The sequence below is a fragment of the Schistocerca americana genome, chromosome 7, assembly GCF_021461395.2.
Source record: "Schistocerca americana isolate TAMUIC-IGC-003095 chromosome 7, iqSchAmer2.1, whole genome shotgun sequence".
NCBI classification, from domain to species: Eukaryota; Metazoa; Arthropoda; class Insecta; order Orthoptera; family Acrididae; genus Schistocerca; species Schistocerca americana.
Window position 1 is genome coordinate 436500140 of NC_060125.1, and position 19060 is coordinate 436519199.

General features: G+C 38.9%; 1 protein-coding gene across 1 annotated transcript in view; it reads left to right on the forward strand.

The window, feature by feature from the left end:
- The window catches only part of LOC124621888 (electron transfer flavoprotein-ubiquinone oxidoreductase, mitochondrial), a 103058-nt gene that overhangs the window by 51611 nt on the left and 32387 nt on the right, over nucleotides 1-19060 (forward strand). The window contains exons 9-10 of the mRNA XM_047147358.1: nucleotides 8345-8524; nucleotides 11027-11248. Of these exons, the coding sequence (XP_047003314.1) occupies nucleotides 8345-8524; nucleotides 11027-11248 (402 nt within the window). The remainder of the gene's footprint in view (nucleotides 1-8344; nucleotides 8525-11026; nucleotides 11249-19060) is intronic.

The following is a 19060-nucleotide window of genomic DNA, read 5'->3' on the forward strand; positions in this document are numbered from 1 at the left end:
CCAGTCGGACAAGTCATCTGGACATAGGTTCAGTGTGTAGCAGTACCAGTTAAGAAGTTTTTGAAGAGTTATAAAAAAGAAATTGGGGTATGTAGAGAAAAAATGTTTTTATTTTCAAAGTTAGTAGTTCATCCCATCTTACATTCATTCAGTGTTGAAAATAAAGTCCTCAAAATGGCAGCCATTAGCAGCAGTACCCTTTTGGGGACAATCTCTGAAGTTTTAAACAGCTCATTTACACAAAATGGAGGATATGGTGATCACTCTTTTAATAATCTGCCCCCTTAGTTCTGGTAGGGTTTGAGGGTGATGTTTAAACATCTTTTCATTCAAATATCCCCAAAGAAAGAAGTCACAAATGCTCAAATCTGGTGGCTCAAATTTGATGACTGCACAGGCCACCCCACATCACCCCTTAACAAAGCCAAATGTCCCAGAAATATTTCTCTCAAAACATGAATTTCGGGCTATGTGAGCTCCCATCCTGTAGGACCACAAGTCCCTTATCCCTCTTCTTCAACAATCTTCTCCATTTTTGGGGTGCAAAAAATTTTGCAAGCACTGAAACATGATGTCCAGAGTTTGTGGTCACACTCACATGTTCCTCCTCAAAGAGGTATAATACAGCACACCACGTTGTTCTGTTAGGAGAATGTAGTGGTCTTTTGTGAATAATTCTGGGGTTACTTTCAGCCCAGTAGTGAAAATTTTGTTTATTTACAATGTCACTGAGGTGCAAATGTACCTCGCCACTGCTAAAGAAAGCTGTTGCCATAGGGATCCATATGAGCATTTGCTCACAGATTTTTGGCAGTATAGCCTGCTGGTCTCAATTCTTGTGAGCTTTGATTATTTGGAAGAGATGGAAATTACAGTCAAAATGCAGCATCCTCCTCAAACTGTTGTTTGAAATCCCCAGTGGAACATCATACCTTCAAGCAGAACTTCTTAGCAATTGCTCAACCGCTGCTCTCACCAGCTGCACATTTTCTGGTGTTCTGATGGACCTGTGTTGGCCATGAGTACCTTTTCTTAGTGTGCTACCAGTTTCCTCCAATTGCTGAAGTCAGGACCAAATTGTGTTCCCATGAGGGAACAGCATTGTTACGTGAAATGTTGAACCGTCACTGAAAAGCTCTTTGCATTGCGATCACAAAAATTCACACGCACGATAAAGCCCTGATGTGCTCTGATCCAAACCATATTGATTACTGAAATACGTTCACTGACAGAACAAAGGGAGCCCTGGTGAAACTGTCTCCCCCACCAATGGCTGAGCAGTTATCCCTCAAAAGTGCTTAGCTGGTTCTGTCGCACCCTGTACTTAGTGCTACCTGTCCAAAGTGGGGAAGCATCACTAGTTCAATAATATTTGTTGAAATTTTGGAACCCATTACCATCTTGCATACATTTTCCATCCTAGCTAGCTATAAAAGCCTGTATGACATATTCAGTGTTTGTTTAGTTGCAATAATATGGAAGTGCTGTGTGCTGAGTAGAGAAAAGAAAGACCATAGGATGATAGGAACAGATGGTGTCAGCAAAATATCAGGATAGGAATGCATTAATAAGCTAGCTCCCTTAAACTCGGGCAGGTGTATAGGCAGCTGCATGTATGCCCCACCTAAGTCTGCACCTCTAATAATTAAATCCATAACTTCTTTTTTTCCCAAAAAGAAATGGAGCAGTCACCTAAAACACAAAAGCCAAGAAAGGCCCAAAAAAGTGAGATGGTTGTTGAACTTCACCCTGTTTGAATGAGGCAATTGGACAAATGCTTCACTTGCTTTCCGACAATTTCTGAGAATTAGGCGAGAATACACATAGAAATTGAAACTCACTTGACACATTTTGTTTCAGAGTCCATAATAGAAACCAAGTCTCCATTCTACAAGTGCACTGGTCCTCTCTAAACAAATATAATGTATTTTATCAATACATATCACCCATTTAGTATCAAAGAAACCTAATGGCAAAAACAGTTTTTTGAAATAATTCGATTTAAAGTTTTTGCTCGAAGAACTGAGTAAATTATAATAGTTTTTCACAAACTATGGTAAATAAAAAGTATAGGCCTATTTCATTAACTGTTATTTTCTACTAGGTGTTACATATTCTAGTCATTCGGTAAACTTTAATGAAATATTTTATGAAATTATGCACGTAGTTACATTTGTCCGATCCTTTACTTAATGGCTGCTGCTGTATGACATGTGAACATCAAACAAATAATATGCAGCTTTAAGCAATATTATCATATGAAAGATTATTGCAGTTGTGTTCATAATGTATTTATAAATATAGGTTACACAGAACAAGCTATGGGAATGTGTGTCAGTGCTATTTAATGAGTACTATAAGCAAGAGAACTGTTTGTCAGGAAGTTTATCATCAGTATATGATGGAGAATACATAAAAGCCATTATTATTTTCACTTTGCATTAATTGTCTGCAGTAATACTGAATTTACACTAAATAATTAACAGGTAAAAGAAATAATATTTTGTTTTGTAATCATCACATAACAAACATAGGAAATCATTTTAACAAAACACAGTGCTCCCTCACATCTGTTTTTGGCTTACTGTGTCAAGAATAATACAACACAGACATTTAAATGACCCAAAATTAGTGGTTTATATGAAATAGCTAAGGTGATGAACTAGCAACAATTATAAAGGAGACGAACAAAACCAGGGTGTATACGTGGACGAGGAAAAAAAAAAATCCCGGACTTTTCCCGGATTTCCCGGTTAAAAATACACTTTCTCCCGGATGAAAATACACTTTTTCCGTGTTAAGTAACAGTATACTTTTCCTCGGAACTGTAAAACTTATCAGTCCTTTCAATGGTTGTGGTTTTATACACCGGCGTAGAATTTCCCGGCACTTTAGAAAACGAAACTCAGGGGATAAAAGACGTTTTGGAAAGATGTCTGATGTGCAGCAACATGTACACTGCATATTTTCGTATTACGAAAGCATAAACTCGAATTCCACCAAACACCACATGTTACTTTCTGACAAAAGGGCTGGCCGAGATGGCCGAGCGGTTCTAGGCGCTACAGTCTGGAACCGCGCAACCGCTACGGTCGCAGGTTCGAATCCTGCCTCGGGCATGGATGTGTGTGATGTTCTTAGGTTAGTTAGGTTTAAGTAGTTTTAAGTTCTCGGGGACTGATGACCTCAGAAGTTAAGTCCCGTAGTGCTCAGAGCCATTTCAACCATTTGTTCTGCAAGGCAATTAACGTTTGACTATCAGAAAGGTGGAAAAAAAAAATCTAAAACTAATGACATATTTTAGCCTTCTGTAATTATGTGAACATATTTTGATTCACTTGATAGCTACTGGCCACAGAAACCCGTTTTGTTTCCATTTTACGTGAGAGCAATGAACAAAGAGGAAACAGCAAAATCACGTAAACGTAAACACGAGTCACGTGGAGACTACCACCTCTCCACTATAACTCAAGACTGTTCTGTGCATCAGGTTCGGATCTACGATATTTCCGAACCGGGGCAATATTTGATAGTGGCGCTGCCCCTCCGTCAAGCGTTTGAGGTAGGACACCAAAAATTTAAAAAATCAACTTTTCAAAAATACCTTCATTTTGTAGCGCACATCTCTCTGAAGAGTGTGATAGATAAAACATATACGCTCGAGGGAACGTAAGACATGTTATTTGGTCTATGTGCCGAAGAGCAGTGCCATGCCTCTTCACTCAGCATTCTTCCATCGCACGCCTCTGTATTTCGCTCTGTGGAATTCGTACGTGTAATATTTTGTAATAGGTGCCATCAAACTATATTCAGGTCAGTGGAAATTAAAATGTCCTGTGGTGCCTCTCCTGCTCCCAGTCGGCCGGTTTGACATCCTGCCCCTCTTTAAAAAAAATCTCGCAATTAACACTGGATAGGATTATCTGTAACAGGCAGAACAAGAACTCTTCAGAAAATTTGCAATCGTTACTGCCTATTAACTAATAACTTGCTGTTTTGTATGACATAAAATTAAATATAGGATACATAAAACGAGTAAAGACATGAGACAAGTGAGACGGTACACATTTCTTCAACCCTTAAGTCCTTGCTTTTTTCTCTCTCTCTCTAATCTTGCCACAGCTTTATATGGCGTACTTTCCTTTCTCGAAAAGAATATATTACCCTATCAAAGTTCGTCAACGTTTTTCTACATGAAAAAACGAAATGTTGTTGCCTAATACTAGAAAAGCTGTTAATACAAGTAGTACCCAAGACTGGTGTGGTTTCTCGATCTGTTTACGTCAATTTGCCACTGTCTGCTAGATAAAACGAAATAAGCCGACCTAATTTTGCAGCAATTGTTACAACACACACCAAATAAACGGGACTGTTTTGGCACAAATGGTCATTTTTATAACAACACGACAGAATATAATGCACAAGGTACCAATATCAAATGACTATTAGGTCCACTACAAGCAAAAAGTTTGATGTTAGGAAATAGTTTCACATTTCATTCATACTCTCTAGCTTCTGAAGAAAAAGCTGAAGAGAAATCTGTTTACGTGATTTTGTCACTGTCTGCTAGATAAAACGAAATAAGCTGGCCTAATATTGCAGCAATTTTTACACACACCAAATAAACGGGACTGTTTTGGCACAAATGGTCATTTTTGTAACAACACGACAGAATATAATGCACAAGGTACCAATATCAAATGACTATTAGGCTTACTACAAGCAAAGAGTTTGATGTTAGGAAATAGTTTCACATTCATACTCTCTAGCTTCTGAAGAAAAATATGAATCCCCACCCCCACCCACCCAACCCGAAACAGCCACCCGGGGCAGATATCCCTGTTTGCCTCCGACCCCGAGTTCCAGGCTTGTTACACATACGTAGGTCTGGCAGCTTAGGCGCATCAGTAAAATTTTTCCGGATAGCATCTGGCTGCTTGCTGCTAAACTCCTGTAGCCAGAAGCGGGAGAAGGTACTACTCACACGCAACTCAACTCCACATGCGCATAAGCTCGCTCGCAACCGCTCATACGAATCTAATGGAAACAGTTGTGATGTCACGTTCAGCGGAGGCAATTTGTTGTTATGAAATCTTGCATAGTCTTCCTAAAGCCTTTGACACATTTTGCTGTTGCCAGACGCTTGCATGAGCACTGTGTTTTGTTCTTGTATATGTTGCATTTCCCTTGCAACTTTAGTTTTATTTTAGTTTTTTTTCTCTCATTCCATGTTTTATTGCTGCAGTATTATTCTGCAGTAGCGAGATTAATATTCTTTCTCAGAGTGTTGGTTCTTACCAGCCAAATTTACAAAAATTTAACTAAAAACTAAAACAATGAAAAATTCCCGGGTTTTTCCCGGTTTTCTCCCTGATGGAGAAATTCCCGGGGTTTTCCCAAAGCTCCCGGTTGTCCCGGGTGGTATACACCCTGAAAACAGAAAATAAACAGGAAGTCTATTCCTGTGATTCTTTCGCGTTTTCCTCATTTTCTAAATTGTTAGCAGCATTGAGTCCTTGATATAATGAGTGACACCTAGAAGGTATAATACCCTTATTACATAAATCTATACGATCTTTTTTCTTGTCTTTACTTATGCAGAGAGGACTGTCATATGCTGGGCACACATAGCATTGTCTTCAGGTCCTGAATTTGAAGAATTTTGCAGGCCATGTCTTTCCGTGGTGTGCAAAACTTGAAATTCACGATCATCGTAGGAATACTTGAAAAACATCATGTCAAGCTGATCTTTCCTATATTGCATCCAAACAATTTTAAGCCATTTCATAGTTTCTCCCTTTTCAGCAGTTTTCCTATTCCGAAATATTTTCTTCTGAAGCTGGTTGAAATCTAAAATTTGAATGCTATTCATTTCTGTCACTCTATACTTGTTGGAGGTCATTCTTACAATTGTATACCCGCCAATGGGATCAAAAACATCCACATATTTACTTTTTATTTCGATGCTCACTTGCACTTAGTCTACTTCCATTTGTGAATGTCCAAGCTCAAGAAAGCATTGGTCGATAGTTGGAATAATGTCCAGTGTATTCACTGCAAGCACACACACAGTGCTCATGTTGGTTGGCATTTGTGTTCTTTCCCCCACATGTATCAGAATACAGGGTTGTCGGTTTTCCTTGTGCATGATTTTTTTAAAACAATCCCACAGACATGAAGCCACCTCTATAGACTCCCTATTTGCTGTTGTCTCATCCCACATGTAGCAATTGGTTTTGTTTTCAGTCACCTTGGACAGCCAAATAACCAGAAAATATTTGGGGATCGATGCATACAGATCATGAATGGTGCTCACTGAGGTGAATAAAACTTCAGTCCAGTTCATCGATAGTTGCTAGAGTGCAATAGTGGACTCTGTTTTATGTTGTTACTCACACACTTCATTCACCAACAGACACCCATGATGTATAGAAAACTGCATTGAGATTTACAAGACAAACCAAGTCATTCATTGTAAATAAGTGCAGTCTGCCAAGTTGTAAGCCACTCAAAACTGAGATAAATGCAAAGTCCCTCAATAAGCAGGTGAATGCAGTTATGAAAGAAGCTGAGTGAGAGAGGGGGTAAGGGAAATTCAAAGTCCAAATAATACTCAATGGTGAACTGCAGGAAGTACAATGGTGAGGAGAACAGTGCTGCCATTTTGAGTGCCATGCACCTCTTTAAATATAATTCATCAACAGTGGTCATTTCCATGTGACAGGCTCTTGACAGTGCCATCAATGAAATGGCACAATATGTAGCAGTCAGTCTCCATCTCAATATCCAAGTCTCATATATCATACACTATTTTGTTTTCTCCTAATACAAAACACAATGGATTCATGATATCCAAATCTTTTGATAGTGGGAGGGGGGAAGGGCAGTAAAGATATGCTCATGAAGCAAATGTGTCAACAAATGCATTCCCTGTTAGGAACTTACCTGCACCACTGGCTGAGAATAGTCACTGTTAGCCCACTTAAAACCTTAATATTGGTACCCAAATGATTACAGACCCCCGTTATTCTCCTGTTCTGCACAGATGGAGGACTACAGTCTGGATAATATACTCATTCTGTGCAGTCCGCACATAAACATGCACTACAATAAAGAGCCGTTAAAAATAGACTCGCCAGAGAATATGAAATGTAGTTCAAGCATTGAAGCCTTTCTTTCTGATAAAAGGCTTCGCAACAGTAATTCTACCAGGACGTTTTTTCTCCTTGTGGTTTTGTTTATTGCATTGTCCATCAAATAAAAAGGTTAACTTACCAATATAAATAGGCACTGCTTGTCAGTTGCATTGCTTTACAATAGTAAATAATGTTCTCCTGAGTGGTTTTCTGCAAATGGTCTCACTCTCAATTCCAAAAAGACATAGCACATTCTGTTTGCACATCTAGAGATACTACACCAGCAATAAATGTAACACACTGTGAGGAAATAATAAGTAGGGTAAAAACTTCAAAATATTTGGCATACATACAGATGATAATTTAAATTGGAATGAACAAGAGTTTGAAACCTTTAAATAACTCAATTTACCCATATTTCCACCCAGAATCATTGCAAATCTTGCGTAGAGACATATCAGTAATTTAAAATATTTTGTTTATTTTCATCCAATAATGTCATATGGCATAAAGTTCGGGGGTAAGTTGTCCTTAGGAAAGAAAATGTTAATGTCTCAAAAACATAGTTTAAAAATATGTGGTACTCGCCCAAAATCATCTTGTAGACATCTGTTTCAGAAGTTAGGCATTTTGACTACTGCTTCACAGTATATCTATTCTCTCATGAAGTTTGGCGTGAATAATCCACCACAGTTGAAAAGGAACAATGGTGCACATAATTACAATACTAGAAAAAAAAAGATATTCATCACTCCAAATGAAGATTTCTTTAGCACAAAATGAGGTGCACAGTATTGCCACCAAAGTTTTTGTGTGCTTACCCAAGATATAAAAAATCCATCAGTCTCCAGTAAACTGATGTCCCCCTTGCCCTGTATCCAACAATTTCCCTCCCTCTACCCTATCACCTCATACCAAGCCATGCCTCCACATCATCTTCTTCACGCGCTGCACCTCACCAGCTCCAGTACCCATGTATCACGGGTGTAGCCCAAGCACCTACCACCCTTCCTCCTGCATTCCTATCCTACACTTTTGAATCCACTATGTCACCTTTTGGTGAATACGGGTACCACTACTATATCGCACATATATAAAATTTATGGCTTTTGCTGTTATGTATTACTTAATACTTTGTAAAAGTTTATTTCACAGAATTGTGCCACAATGTTATACTATGACCAGATGGAGATTTTATTCCGTTGCAGGCATTGAACCAAAATCTTATGAGGATAAAATTAAGAATAGTTGGATTTGGTCAGATTTAAAAAGTGTAAGAAATATACGCCCATCATTCCATAATCCATTGGGATTATATGGAGGGTTAATGTACTCTGGCTTCAGTTTGGTGATTGGAGGCCGAGAACCGTGGACATTCAGTCATGGTGGTCAGTATACAGTTTCTTTTTAAATCTGATATTCTTAGCAATAATGAGTGGTGTTGCAAATTTTCTGTTGATGTTATTGCCGAACGCCAAGACTTTGGTAAATTTTATGTTCATTATACATCGTGTTACACTAATCACCTATAGTCAAAAACACCTGAAGTACTGAACAACGTGTTTCAACAGGGTCTATATTGGTAGTAGGCAGTATCCCATTTAAGAACAAACTCTGCAGCACAATAGTAATGACTTTTATTCCTTCTCAACAAACAATCACATTTTCTTTTTTCTCATTTTTTTCATGTTTTGATGTCTTCTGATTTCTTTTATTTCCTGCCTCTCTCTCCTTCAATTTATACTTTTTTATCTACCTCTCACTATCTGTTCCTTTTGACTTTCATTTTTATTTATGTTACTATTTTTCAGCATATCCTCCTGTCAACTGTCCCTTTTACGTTGTTTAAATTGGCAGTTCTTCATCGTATTTATACTGTCATCTTCCAGTGTTGCTTTCTCTCTCGTCCTATTTTACCATCTCTCACTGTACACTATACTGATTACTACTACCATTAATTTACAAGGAAACTTACACTCCAAGACTTTTTCTGAAAGAATTGGCTTACTTTTAGGAGCCAGTTCAAAAATACAGCAGAAAAGGGAACACCATAATTGATATTGTTAGAAAAATTTGTTTGTATGAATGGAGATTTAAAAATACCCTGGCGTGCACTTAAGTGATGAGTGTTTATTATGAAAACTTCCTATGGACTTGGTGAACTGCATTTGGTGATACAACATTCTGTGGGCAACCTAAGAGACCTAGATATTCAGTTATAAAATTGTTGTGTGTGTTTTTGTTCATACATCCTAAAATAAATAAATAAAATGCACCATGAAGGAGTTATCCAAATTGGATGGAAATTGTTAGATGTGATGAACGTGTATAGGCAAATACAATATTATAATTTCAGAAATGTTAGATCATTTATTCGAGAGAAAGAGCTTCATGAATTAAGCAAGTCAGTTATGCGTTGGCCCACCTCTGGTCCTTAGGCAAGCTTTTATTCAGATTGGCATTGATTGATAGAGTTGTGGGTTGTCCTCCTGTGAGATATCATCCCAATTGCTATCAGAGTGGTGTGTTTGATCGTCATAATCCTGAGATGGTTGGAAGGCCCGGCCCATAATGCTCGAAATTTTCTTAATTGGGAGCGATCCAGTGACCTTGCTGGCCAAAGTAGGGTTTTGAAAGCACGAAGACAAGCAGCAGAAACTCTCACTGGGTGCGGGCAGACATTATCTTGCTGAAATGTAAGCCTAGGATAGCTTCCGATGAAAGGACATTCAACGACTCCGTCAATCAGTGCCAGGCTGAATAACTTCTCGCATAAGAACCAGAGGTGTACCAATGCATTACTCAATCTGTGAAGCTCTTTCTCTTGAATAAATCATCCAATGTTCCTGAAATTGTGCTCATTTGTTTGTCTATTCTTGTGCATCACATCTACTGATTTCCATTCCATTCAGATAATTCCTTCTGGTGTGTAATTTTTTTTGTATTAGAATTTTTATGAATATTTAACATTTATATAGGACTCCCTTAAATAAGAATGTAAAATGGCCAAGTATGCCAATTACTGTGATAAATTTTTGATTATCCTTGTTTCCTCTTATCCTCTCCTCTCATTCCAATGGATTAAATATTTTTGTTATATTATGCCTCGAGTAATTAACCTGTTTTTTCTGAAAACAGGTTGGTTTTATGGTGAAGATTCCAGTATACTATACTATTCCTCACTCTATTGGCTACAAAACCTTAGTTTTCAACATAATCTTGTTCAGTGCAACAACCTTGTGTTGCTTGTTAAATAGCATTATCATTCTATCTACATCTAATTGTAGTATCCTTACAGGTACTTTGCTGAAATTGAATAATCCCATTAACTTATGCATGAATTTCTTTTTGCATCTACACACTTGTATGTACAAATACTATGACTTGAGGCAACACTTCTAACTCTTTAGAAATGTGGGGATAGATCAGTACTCAGCTAATAGAACAGGCATTGAACCATACATAAACATGCAGAAAAGGACAATAAACAGCTAATCCTGATTGGGGTGAGAGGGAGAGGGAGCAGCTACCTGTCTGCTGCTGTGAGTGGTGGTCGGGACAGGAGGAGCCGGGGGGTAGGGAAGTAAGGCCTCCTCACTCTCTCCGCTCCACCTCCTGCTCCAGCCTTCCATGCCAACTACCAAGCTCACAATTTACCCCTTGATCCTCAGCAGCATGAGACAAAAAACGTGTGTTTTTTGGAAAGCAGTTTATTATCTCCTAGATATCTGTCTGCTCCTCAGTATTGTTGCTGTTTCTATGTGTTTAACGATTTTGTATCCTCTTAGATGTGACTATATTCCTCCCTGACTTTTCCATTGGTATAATCCTCACTTACTTTCACATAACTAAGCTGAACAAAATGATAAAACTGATATTTTTCTTTTAAGATCCTGACTGGAAACGACTGAAACCAGCTTCAGAATGCAAGCCTGTGGAGTACCCTAAACCAGATGGTGAAGTGAGTTTTGACTTGCTAACATCAGTAGCTCTGACTGGAACTAATCATGAAGGTGACCAACCACCACACCTGACATTGCGTGATGATACAGTGCCTGTTAAACGAAATCTTGCCATTTTTGATGGTCCTGAGGGTCGCTTTTGTCCAGCAGGTAAGCATAAATATTTTCTCAGTAAGTGAAATAATGTCAAGGCAACCACTCATCTATAGCTGACTGATGCAAGCCACACAGAAAAATGGAACAGCAGCAGCCTATAGTAGAGTGTGTGTGTGTGTGTGTGTGTGTGTGTGTGTGTGTGTGTGTGTGTGTGTGTGGACTTCTACTAGTAGAGAAAGAGAGAGAGCTGGAAAGCTAGTAAAATACAAAATACTGTTTCTGTTGCGTTTCTATGTGCCACACATCAATCAGCTATAGTTGTGTGGTTGCCTTTCCTTTGTTTTATGCATTATCCATCCAGGAATTTCTACTGTTAACACTGCTTATGAATACTAAAAATCTGGAGGTTTGGAGAATAATGTCAGTGACATGCAACAATGAATTATCTTCTTTATGAAAGAAACAAAAACACACAAATTTGAGGGAAGGCTAATGGCTGCTAAAATGCAGTGGGAAACAATTCATATTGAATATATTTCACCTAGTATCTCTCTCTTTATGAAAGAAGGGATGTTAGCAGATGAACCATATAAGAGTGTCAGAAAATTGACTTACAGAAATCATATTTTACACATGTATGTTCAAATTGGAAATGGTTAGATGCCTCGAATTCAGCAGCGTTCAATAAGTGATAAACCTATTTTTTTCTGAAAGCAGGTTGGTTTTATTCTGGATTCCAGTACACTACACTATTCCCCAATATTCTGGCTACAAGACCTGAGTTTTCAACATAATCTTTGTTCAGTTTAACAGCCTTACGCCATCTTACTGGGGGAGGGGGGGAGGGGGGGGGGGGGCGGAATCTTTGTTCAGTTTAACAGCCTTACGCCATCTTACTGGGGGAGGGGGGGGGGGGGCGGGGGTGGGGGCGGGGGACTGTATGCCCACATGGTACCATTGGTGATGCTTCACAAGTAAAAGATAAACATTAATAAAAAGTGAAGCAACTCTCAGAGACCTAAAGTGTACACTGTATTAACAATAAACTATCATTGTGGCACTCAATAGTTTTGTATTCTCACCAGCTGAATGTAACATGTAGTGCAAGACACAGTGGAAGGCAGTCCAGTTACAAACTTCCCCTATCTACTAAATCCTGGCGGCCAGTGAAATTTTGTCTTTGACACGTCTGCTTGCAATGAACAGCACAGACCAGTGGTACAAGCTCTCCTCCTGACTGTAAAGGGGGCAACTTCAGTGGTGATACAGTTTTATTCACTGTTGTCTGCTGCAACACTTTGCAAGGCCTGGAACAGGGAAAGTGGTTGCCCTCTCTCTGCTCCCATGCATAAGAAAAATAATCCCTTACAAACTCCCCTCTCCCCACCCCTAACTCTCTCTGCACAGAGGTGTCTTCGGACATGGTGCATGATGGGCACTGTTGTAAATTATAAGACGACTACTAATGTGAAAAAAAGATGTTACTCCCTCAATTGTATTAAATAGGTGCTGTTTCTCTTTTGCTGGTATAGTCATTTGATTACATTGGTATTTTTCGAGGAAATTAGTAACTACAGAGGGCAGTTTAAAGTTCACTATTATTTTTTATGCAGTTTTAAAATGAACACTGTTACTTGGCTCAGAGCTAACAGGCATTTTCAATCTTTGAATCTAGATAATCTGATAAGACTGTCTAATGGGGTATATTTTTTATTATCTTCTGAAAAGATTACGATTCCAAATTTCTTGGTTTATGTTGGGTGGGAGATTGTTGAATACCTTTCCACCAGAGTAAATACCCTCCACTCTGACCCCCAAACTGGGAGACAAAGTCTACATGAAAATTATTTTTGTGCCTTGTATGGTGATTGTGCAAATCGTAGTTAGCTGAAACTGATTTTTATTATCAGCAACAAAAACCATTAAGGAGGCACAAACCATTTAGGAGTACTGTAATTCAATTAAGTGTAAGAAAGAAAAGTTTTGTAATAAACCTCTAGCAACATGCACTCTTATCTGCTTTACACAATATTATTGCTGCTCACTTTTCCTGAATAAGTTGAACTACTTCATTTACTAAAGTACTACAAGGTCACAAAACCAAATTCCATGACACGACAGGGAGCAAAAACATGCAAAATAAACCAATAACCTTATCTTTAGGCCAACAGAACGAGAGAGACTCCTAAGAGCAAAACATGCTGATCACTGAGCATGTTGATTATCAGTTGACTACAACTGGAACCAACAAATTTTACACGTAGTGTTTCATTTACTTCATAAACATTACAGTCTACATGTGGTGCTAGCAGGTAATTTTTGCTCTAAACATTGCAAATATCACTAATTTTTTGTATTTTAGTGAGTAAAAAGCTGCTGTACAAGTCACAGTTAATTACAAGTTTGGTTTCAGTGCATCTGCAGCTGTAGAAATGTTAGCGTATGTGTTCACAGTAATTAAGGGTCAAATGGTGATAGAATACCAGGGACAAAAAAGTTATATACTTAACAGGTGTAGAAGTTTGAAACTGGTATTTGGTTGCAATAATTACACATCTGTTGTTTGAAACTGATAAACAATATTTTATTCAACATAATCCCCATTGCTATTTATACATTTCTCCCACCTCAACGGCAGGCTGTGAATGTCATGCCAAAAAAACAGTTATTCTTTTGAAGCAAACCAGTCAGAGAGCTATTTTCGTACACAACATTTTCATATGAATTGAAGCGTTGTTCAGTGAGAGCGTGTCCTAGTGATGCAAATAGATGATAATTGAATGGAGCCAAGTCTGGAGAATAGGCTGCATGCCCTAGTATTTCCCAACTGAGCGCCTCAATCATTTCCCTGATGCATTTTGCTGTGTGCCAGTTCCGGTTTTTGGAGCCGTGTCCCCCTGTCCCAACCTGGATTCAGCCGGGACACCTAAATGTTTTGGTTTTTACAAATCTAATCTAAGTCTCGGTCATGGGATGTTTCAACAAGTTAACTTTCCATATCATATCCCGAACCTAACATACCACATTATAAAATGCATTTACATGACCTGTCTGCTGATGTGTCCGCAGCTCGTGGTCACATTCTCGCTTCCCGAGCACGAGGTCCCAGGTTCAGTTCCCGGCGGGGTCAGGGATTTTCCCCTGCCTCGAGATGACTGGTGTTGTACTCATCATTTCATCATCATTCGTGAAAGTGGCGAAATTGGGCTGAGCAGTGGTTGGGAATTTGTATGGGCACTGATAACCTCGCAGTTGATAGCCCCCCATACCAATCATCATCATCATCATCATCATCATCATCATCTGTCTACTGATGCATTCAAGCTCGAGACCTTCAATAATAATTGTGCTGAAGTTGGTATTACTGAGCTGGAGTTTCCTAGTGGTGGCCCTGATAATTCAAATTTCAGTGTCACAAACAGTGTGGTAACTCCGCTTTTAATTAACCCTCAACTGCTATGGATCGTCTCTGAGGGCAACAAATTTTTTCTATTGTGATATATGACACACACACGCAAATCGAAGTGGGCTCTTCCCATTGGAAGTGGCACATGGATGCCAGAGCTGTGTGTATATGTCAGTGGCATCACAACTTCCAAATGAAAGGTCTGATTTTAATGCAGTTTTTTTATTTGACAGTTGGTTTAATGAGAAGGGTTCTTAGCTATGTTCCATGAAAGTTTGTACAGCAGTCCAAATTTCACCAGCTAAATTTTAAGTAAAGAAGTTTTACACTAGGTCCCCTGATAAAAAGCTATATAATACAATTCATAAGAGCGACATCAAGTTACAGATTTTAGAGCTTAACATGTTGCCTACCAACTACGAGTTATTTCGTACGAGCGAACTGGCCAATGGTGCCTACTGTGAGTTAACGAGTTTCTGCATAAAGCTAGATACGAAAACATTCATAGCAAATACGTGTGATTTACAGGTTTTGGACATCGGGAACAGGTATGGAAGTCATCTGGACATGTTGAAACAAAATTTTTTATTTTCCCACTTGGAATAAAGTAAGAGGAAAGTGCACACACACAAATGTTTTAGTTTTGGAAGAAAAATGTGTACAGTGTGTCGCTAATGGTAATGGAAACAGAGTTTTAGTCTTTTTAATTGTTAATATGTCTTAAAGCAGAGGTTGTCCTGGCCCGTCCTCCCCTCCCCCCCTCCCTCTGAATCTCTGAAAATCCTTTTTGGTCTACAGTAGAACATTTGAAAGAGCTATCGCCCCCACCATTAGTCCCTACTGCATTGCCTCTTCTCCCCCACAGCCCGCGCAAGAGAACTTTTTAAAAAAAGTGACTTGGCATTACAGAGAGTGTTATTTTCATATACAGTGCTGGTAAGTAGCAAAGAATATGAAATAAAATTCAACTTGTTATTGTAACGACACTTTGTTAGGCAGCTATAATGCAAACATTGTTAGATCTAATCATGTTGGCAACAATGAGAAAATGAGCACAAGTGACACGATTAACATATCTAATGATGCCACCAAGACCCCCAACAGTACTTACAAGAGACAAAAAGCTAAAATTCTTGTCTGGCTGATAATGAAGCAAATTAAAACACTTTCTAAAGTCTGCCCAGCATTCAATGTACTTCAAGCACCAACTTTTAACAATGAAATAATAATTACAGTTTCATATTTATATAACCTTAGCTGTACTCTATTAGTGAGATGTATGTAGCAGTTTATTTTTAACTATGAACGCCAAATTCGGTTCAAAAGACGTTATCTTTATCCTTAGGACTGGTTCAGTTTCCATTCGGTTTATAGGGGCCTATTTATTTCTTCAGGAACACCAATGTTGAAAACCCTGATTTACACTTATGTATTGAATCTACAGGCATTAGAAATTTCATCGCTTATTCTGCTAAAGCGAGACATCTTGACAAGATATCCAAAAATCTGTCACACATCATCACAGTTAACGAGTCATCATTCGACTCTGACAAATTACAGAATTCTAAATTGACAGAAAATAGGTTCCTTATCCATTTTCGGTTGCTGTATATTGAAGGAAAATATTTTTTTATATTAGTGTTCACTGTCCAGTCCCAGTAAATGCTCCTTGATAAGAGTTGCTATCTTGTGCAGGAATGAACCTACGTTGTACTCTCTCTGAAATTCTCTTGGCTTTGTGAGCCTCAGCGTTAGGCCAAACGCAGTACGATCATCAGTAAAGTATCCTAACAATGCGCAATTTCATTATTTACTAGAATGAGTACAACTTCTATGTAACGTGCAACTGTCATATGATTCCCTTCAGAAACTAGGTTTTTTAAATTAACTTTCTATTACTAAAATGTGATTAAGTAATTGTAAACTATCAATTACGACAAGGAGATATTTGTGCGACCCAGTATTTTATTTTCGTGTCCTGGTGCCAGGTCGCAATCTTTCACCTGGGGAACGCTGTCTTAAAGAGTTCTTCCACGAAGACTTGGTGTTTCTCCACAAATTTGACAAAAAAACCTCCAGATAACTGGTAAAAGGCAATTAACAGTAGGGTCACTTAATAAACACACAAATGTACACATCTCATCTGGAAAATGTACTTTCTCCTTCTGCTCCATTTCCTTACGGTGTGAGGCGATATTATTGCGCATATGAGCTGAACTTTCCACTTTTTACGCCAACTACGAGATCATTTGCACGCTCTATTTTCTTGTCAAGGACACCCCTATCATAGTTTGCATGGGAGGCTTCTCTCTCTCTCTCTCTCTCTCTCTCTCTCTCTCTCCCTCCCTCCCTCCCTCCCTCCCTCCCTCCCCCCCCCCAACACACACACACACACACACACACACACACACACACAACAACAACTTCTGAAAAGGGGGGAGGGGGCACTGCCTCCCTGTAAGATGGGCACCCATGTTGGTACCAGCTTCAGCTTCCAAAAATAAGGTCACCTTAGCTTATACAACTAACAGCCACACTTCTGTAGCCAGAAGCGGGAGAAGGTACTACTCATATGCAACTCAACTGCGCACATGCATGAGCTCGCTCGCAACTGCTCAAACGAATCTAATGTAAACAGTTGTGAAGTCACGCTCATCAGAGACAATTTGTTGTTATGCAGCATTGTACAGTCTTCCTAAAGCCTTTGACACATTTTGTTGTTGGCAGATGCTTGTTTGAGTAAAGTGTTTTGTTGTTGTATATGGTGCATTTCCTTTGCAACTTAAGTTTTATTTTCGTTTATTTTTCTGTTGTTCATGTTTTATTGCTGCAGTATTATTCTGCAGTAGTGAGATAGAGTAATACACTTTGTTAGACTATTGGTTCTTACTGGTCAAAATTATAAAAATTTAACTGAAAACTGTTATTGTTGTTGTGGTCTTCAGTCCAGAGACTGGTTTGATGCAGCTCTCCATGCTTTTCTATCCTGTGTAAGCTTCTTCATCTCCCAGTACCTACTGCAACCTACATCCTTCTGAATCTGTTTGTGCACTCACCCCTTGGTCTCCCTCTACGATTTTTACCCTCCACGCTGCCCTCCAATACTAAATTGGTGATCCTTGATGCCACAGAATATGCCCTACCAACCGATCCCTTCCTCTAGTCACGTTGTGCCACAAATTTCTCTTCTCGCCAATTCTATTCAATACCTCCTCATTAGTTATGTGATCTACCCATCTAATCTTCAGCATTCTTCTGTAGCACCACATTTCGAAAGCTTCTATTCTCTTCTTGTCTAAACTATTTATTGCCCACATTTCACTTCCATACATGGCTACACTCCATACAAATACTTTCAGAAACGACTTCCTGACACTTAAATCTATACTCAATGTTAACAAATTTCTCTTCTTCAGAAACGCTTTCCTTGCCATTGCCAGTCTACATTTTATATCCTCTCTGCTTCAACCATCATCAGTTATTTTACTCCCCAAACAGCAAAGTTCATTTACTACTTTGAGCGTCGCATTTCCTAATCTAATTCCCGCAGCATCACCCAATTTAATTCGACTACATTCCATTATCCTCGTTTTGTCTTTGTTGATGTTCATATTACATCCTCCTTTCAAGACACTGTCCATTCCATTCAGCTGCTCTTCCAGGTCCTTTGCTATCTCTGACAGAATTACAATGTCATTGGTGAACCTCAAAGTTTTTATTTCTTCTCCACGGATTTTAATACCTACAACGTATTTTTCTTTTGTTTCCTTTACTGCTTGTTCAATATACAGATTGAATAACTTTGGGGATAGGCTACAACCCTGTCTCACTCCCTTCCCAACCACTGATTCCCTTTCATGCCCCTCGACTCTTATAACTGCTATCTGGTTTCTGTACAAATTGTAAATAGCCTTTCGCTCCCTGTATTTTACTCCTGCCACCTTCAGAATTTGAAAGAGAGTATTCCACTCAACATTGTCAGAAGCTTTCTCTAAGTCTACAAATGCTAGAAACGTAGGTTTACCTTTTCTTAATCTATTTTCTAAGGCAAGTTGTAGGGTCAGTATTGCCTCACGTGTTCCAACATTTCTGCGGAATCCAAACTCATCTTCCCTGAGGTCGGCTTGTACCAGTTTTTCCATTCATTTGTAAAGAATTCTTGTTATTATTTTGCAACCGTAGCTTATTAAACTGACAGTTCAGTAGTTTTGACATCTGTCAACACCTGCTTTCTTTGGGAGTGGAATTATTATATTCTTTGTGAATTCTGAGGGTATTTCGCCTGTCTCATACATCGTGCTCACCAGATGGTAGAGTTTTGTCAGGACTGGCTCTCCCAAGGCTGTCAGTAGTTCTAATGGAATGTTGTCTACTCCAGGGGCCTTGTTTCGACTCAGGTCTTTCAGTGCTCTGTCAGACTTTTCACGCAGTACCATATCTCCCATTTCATCTTCATCTAC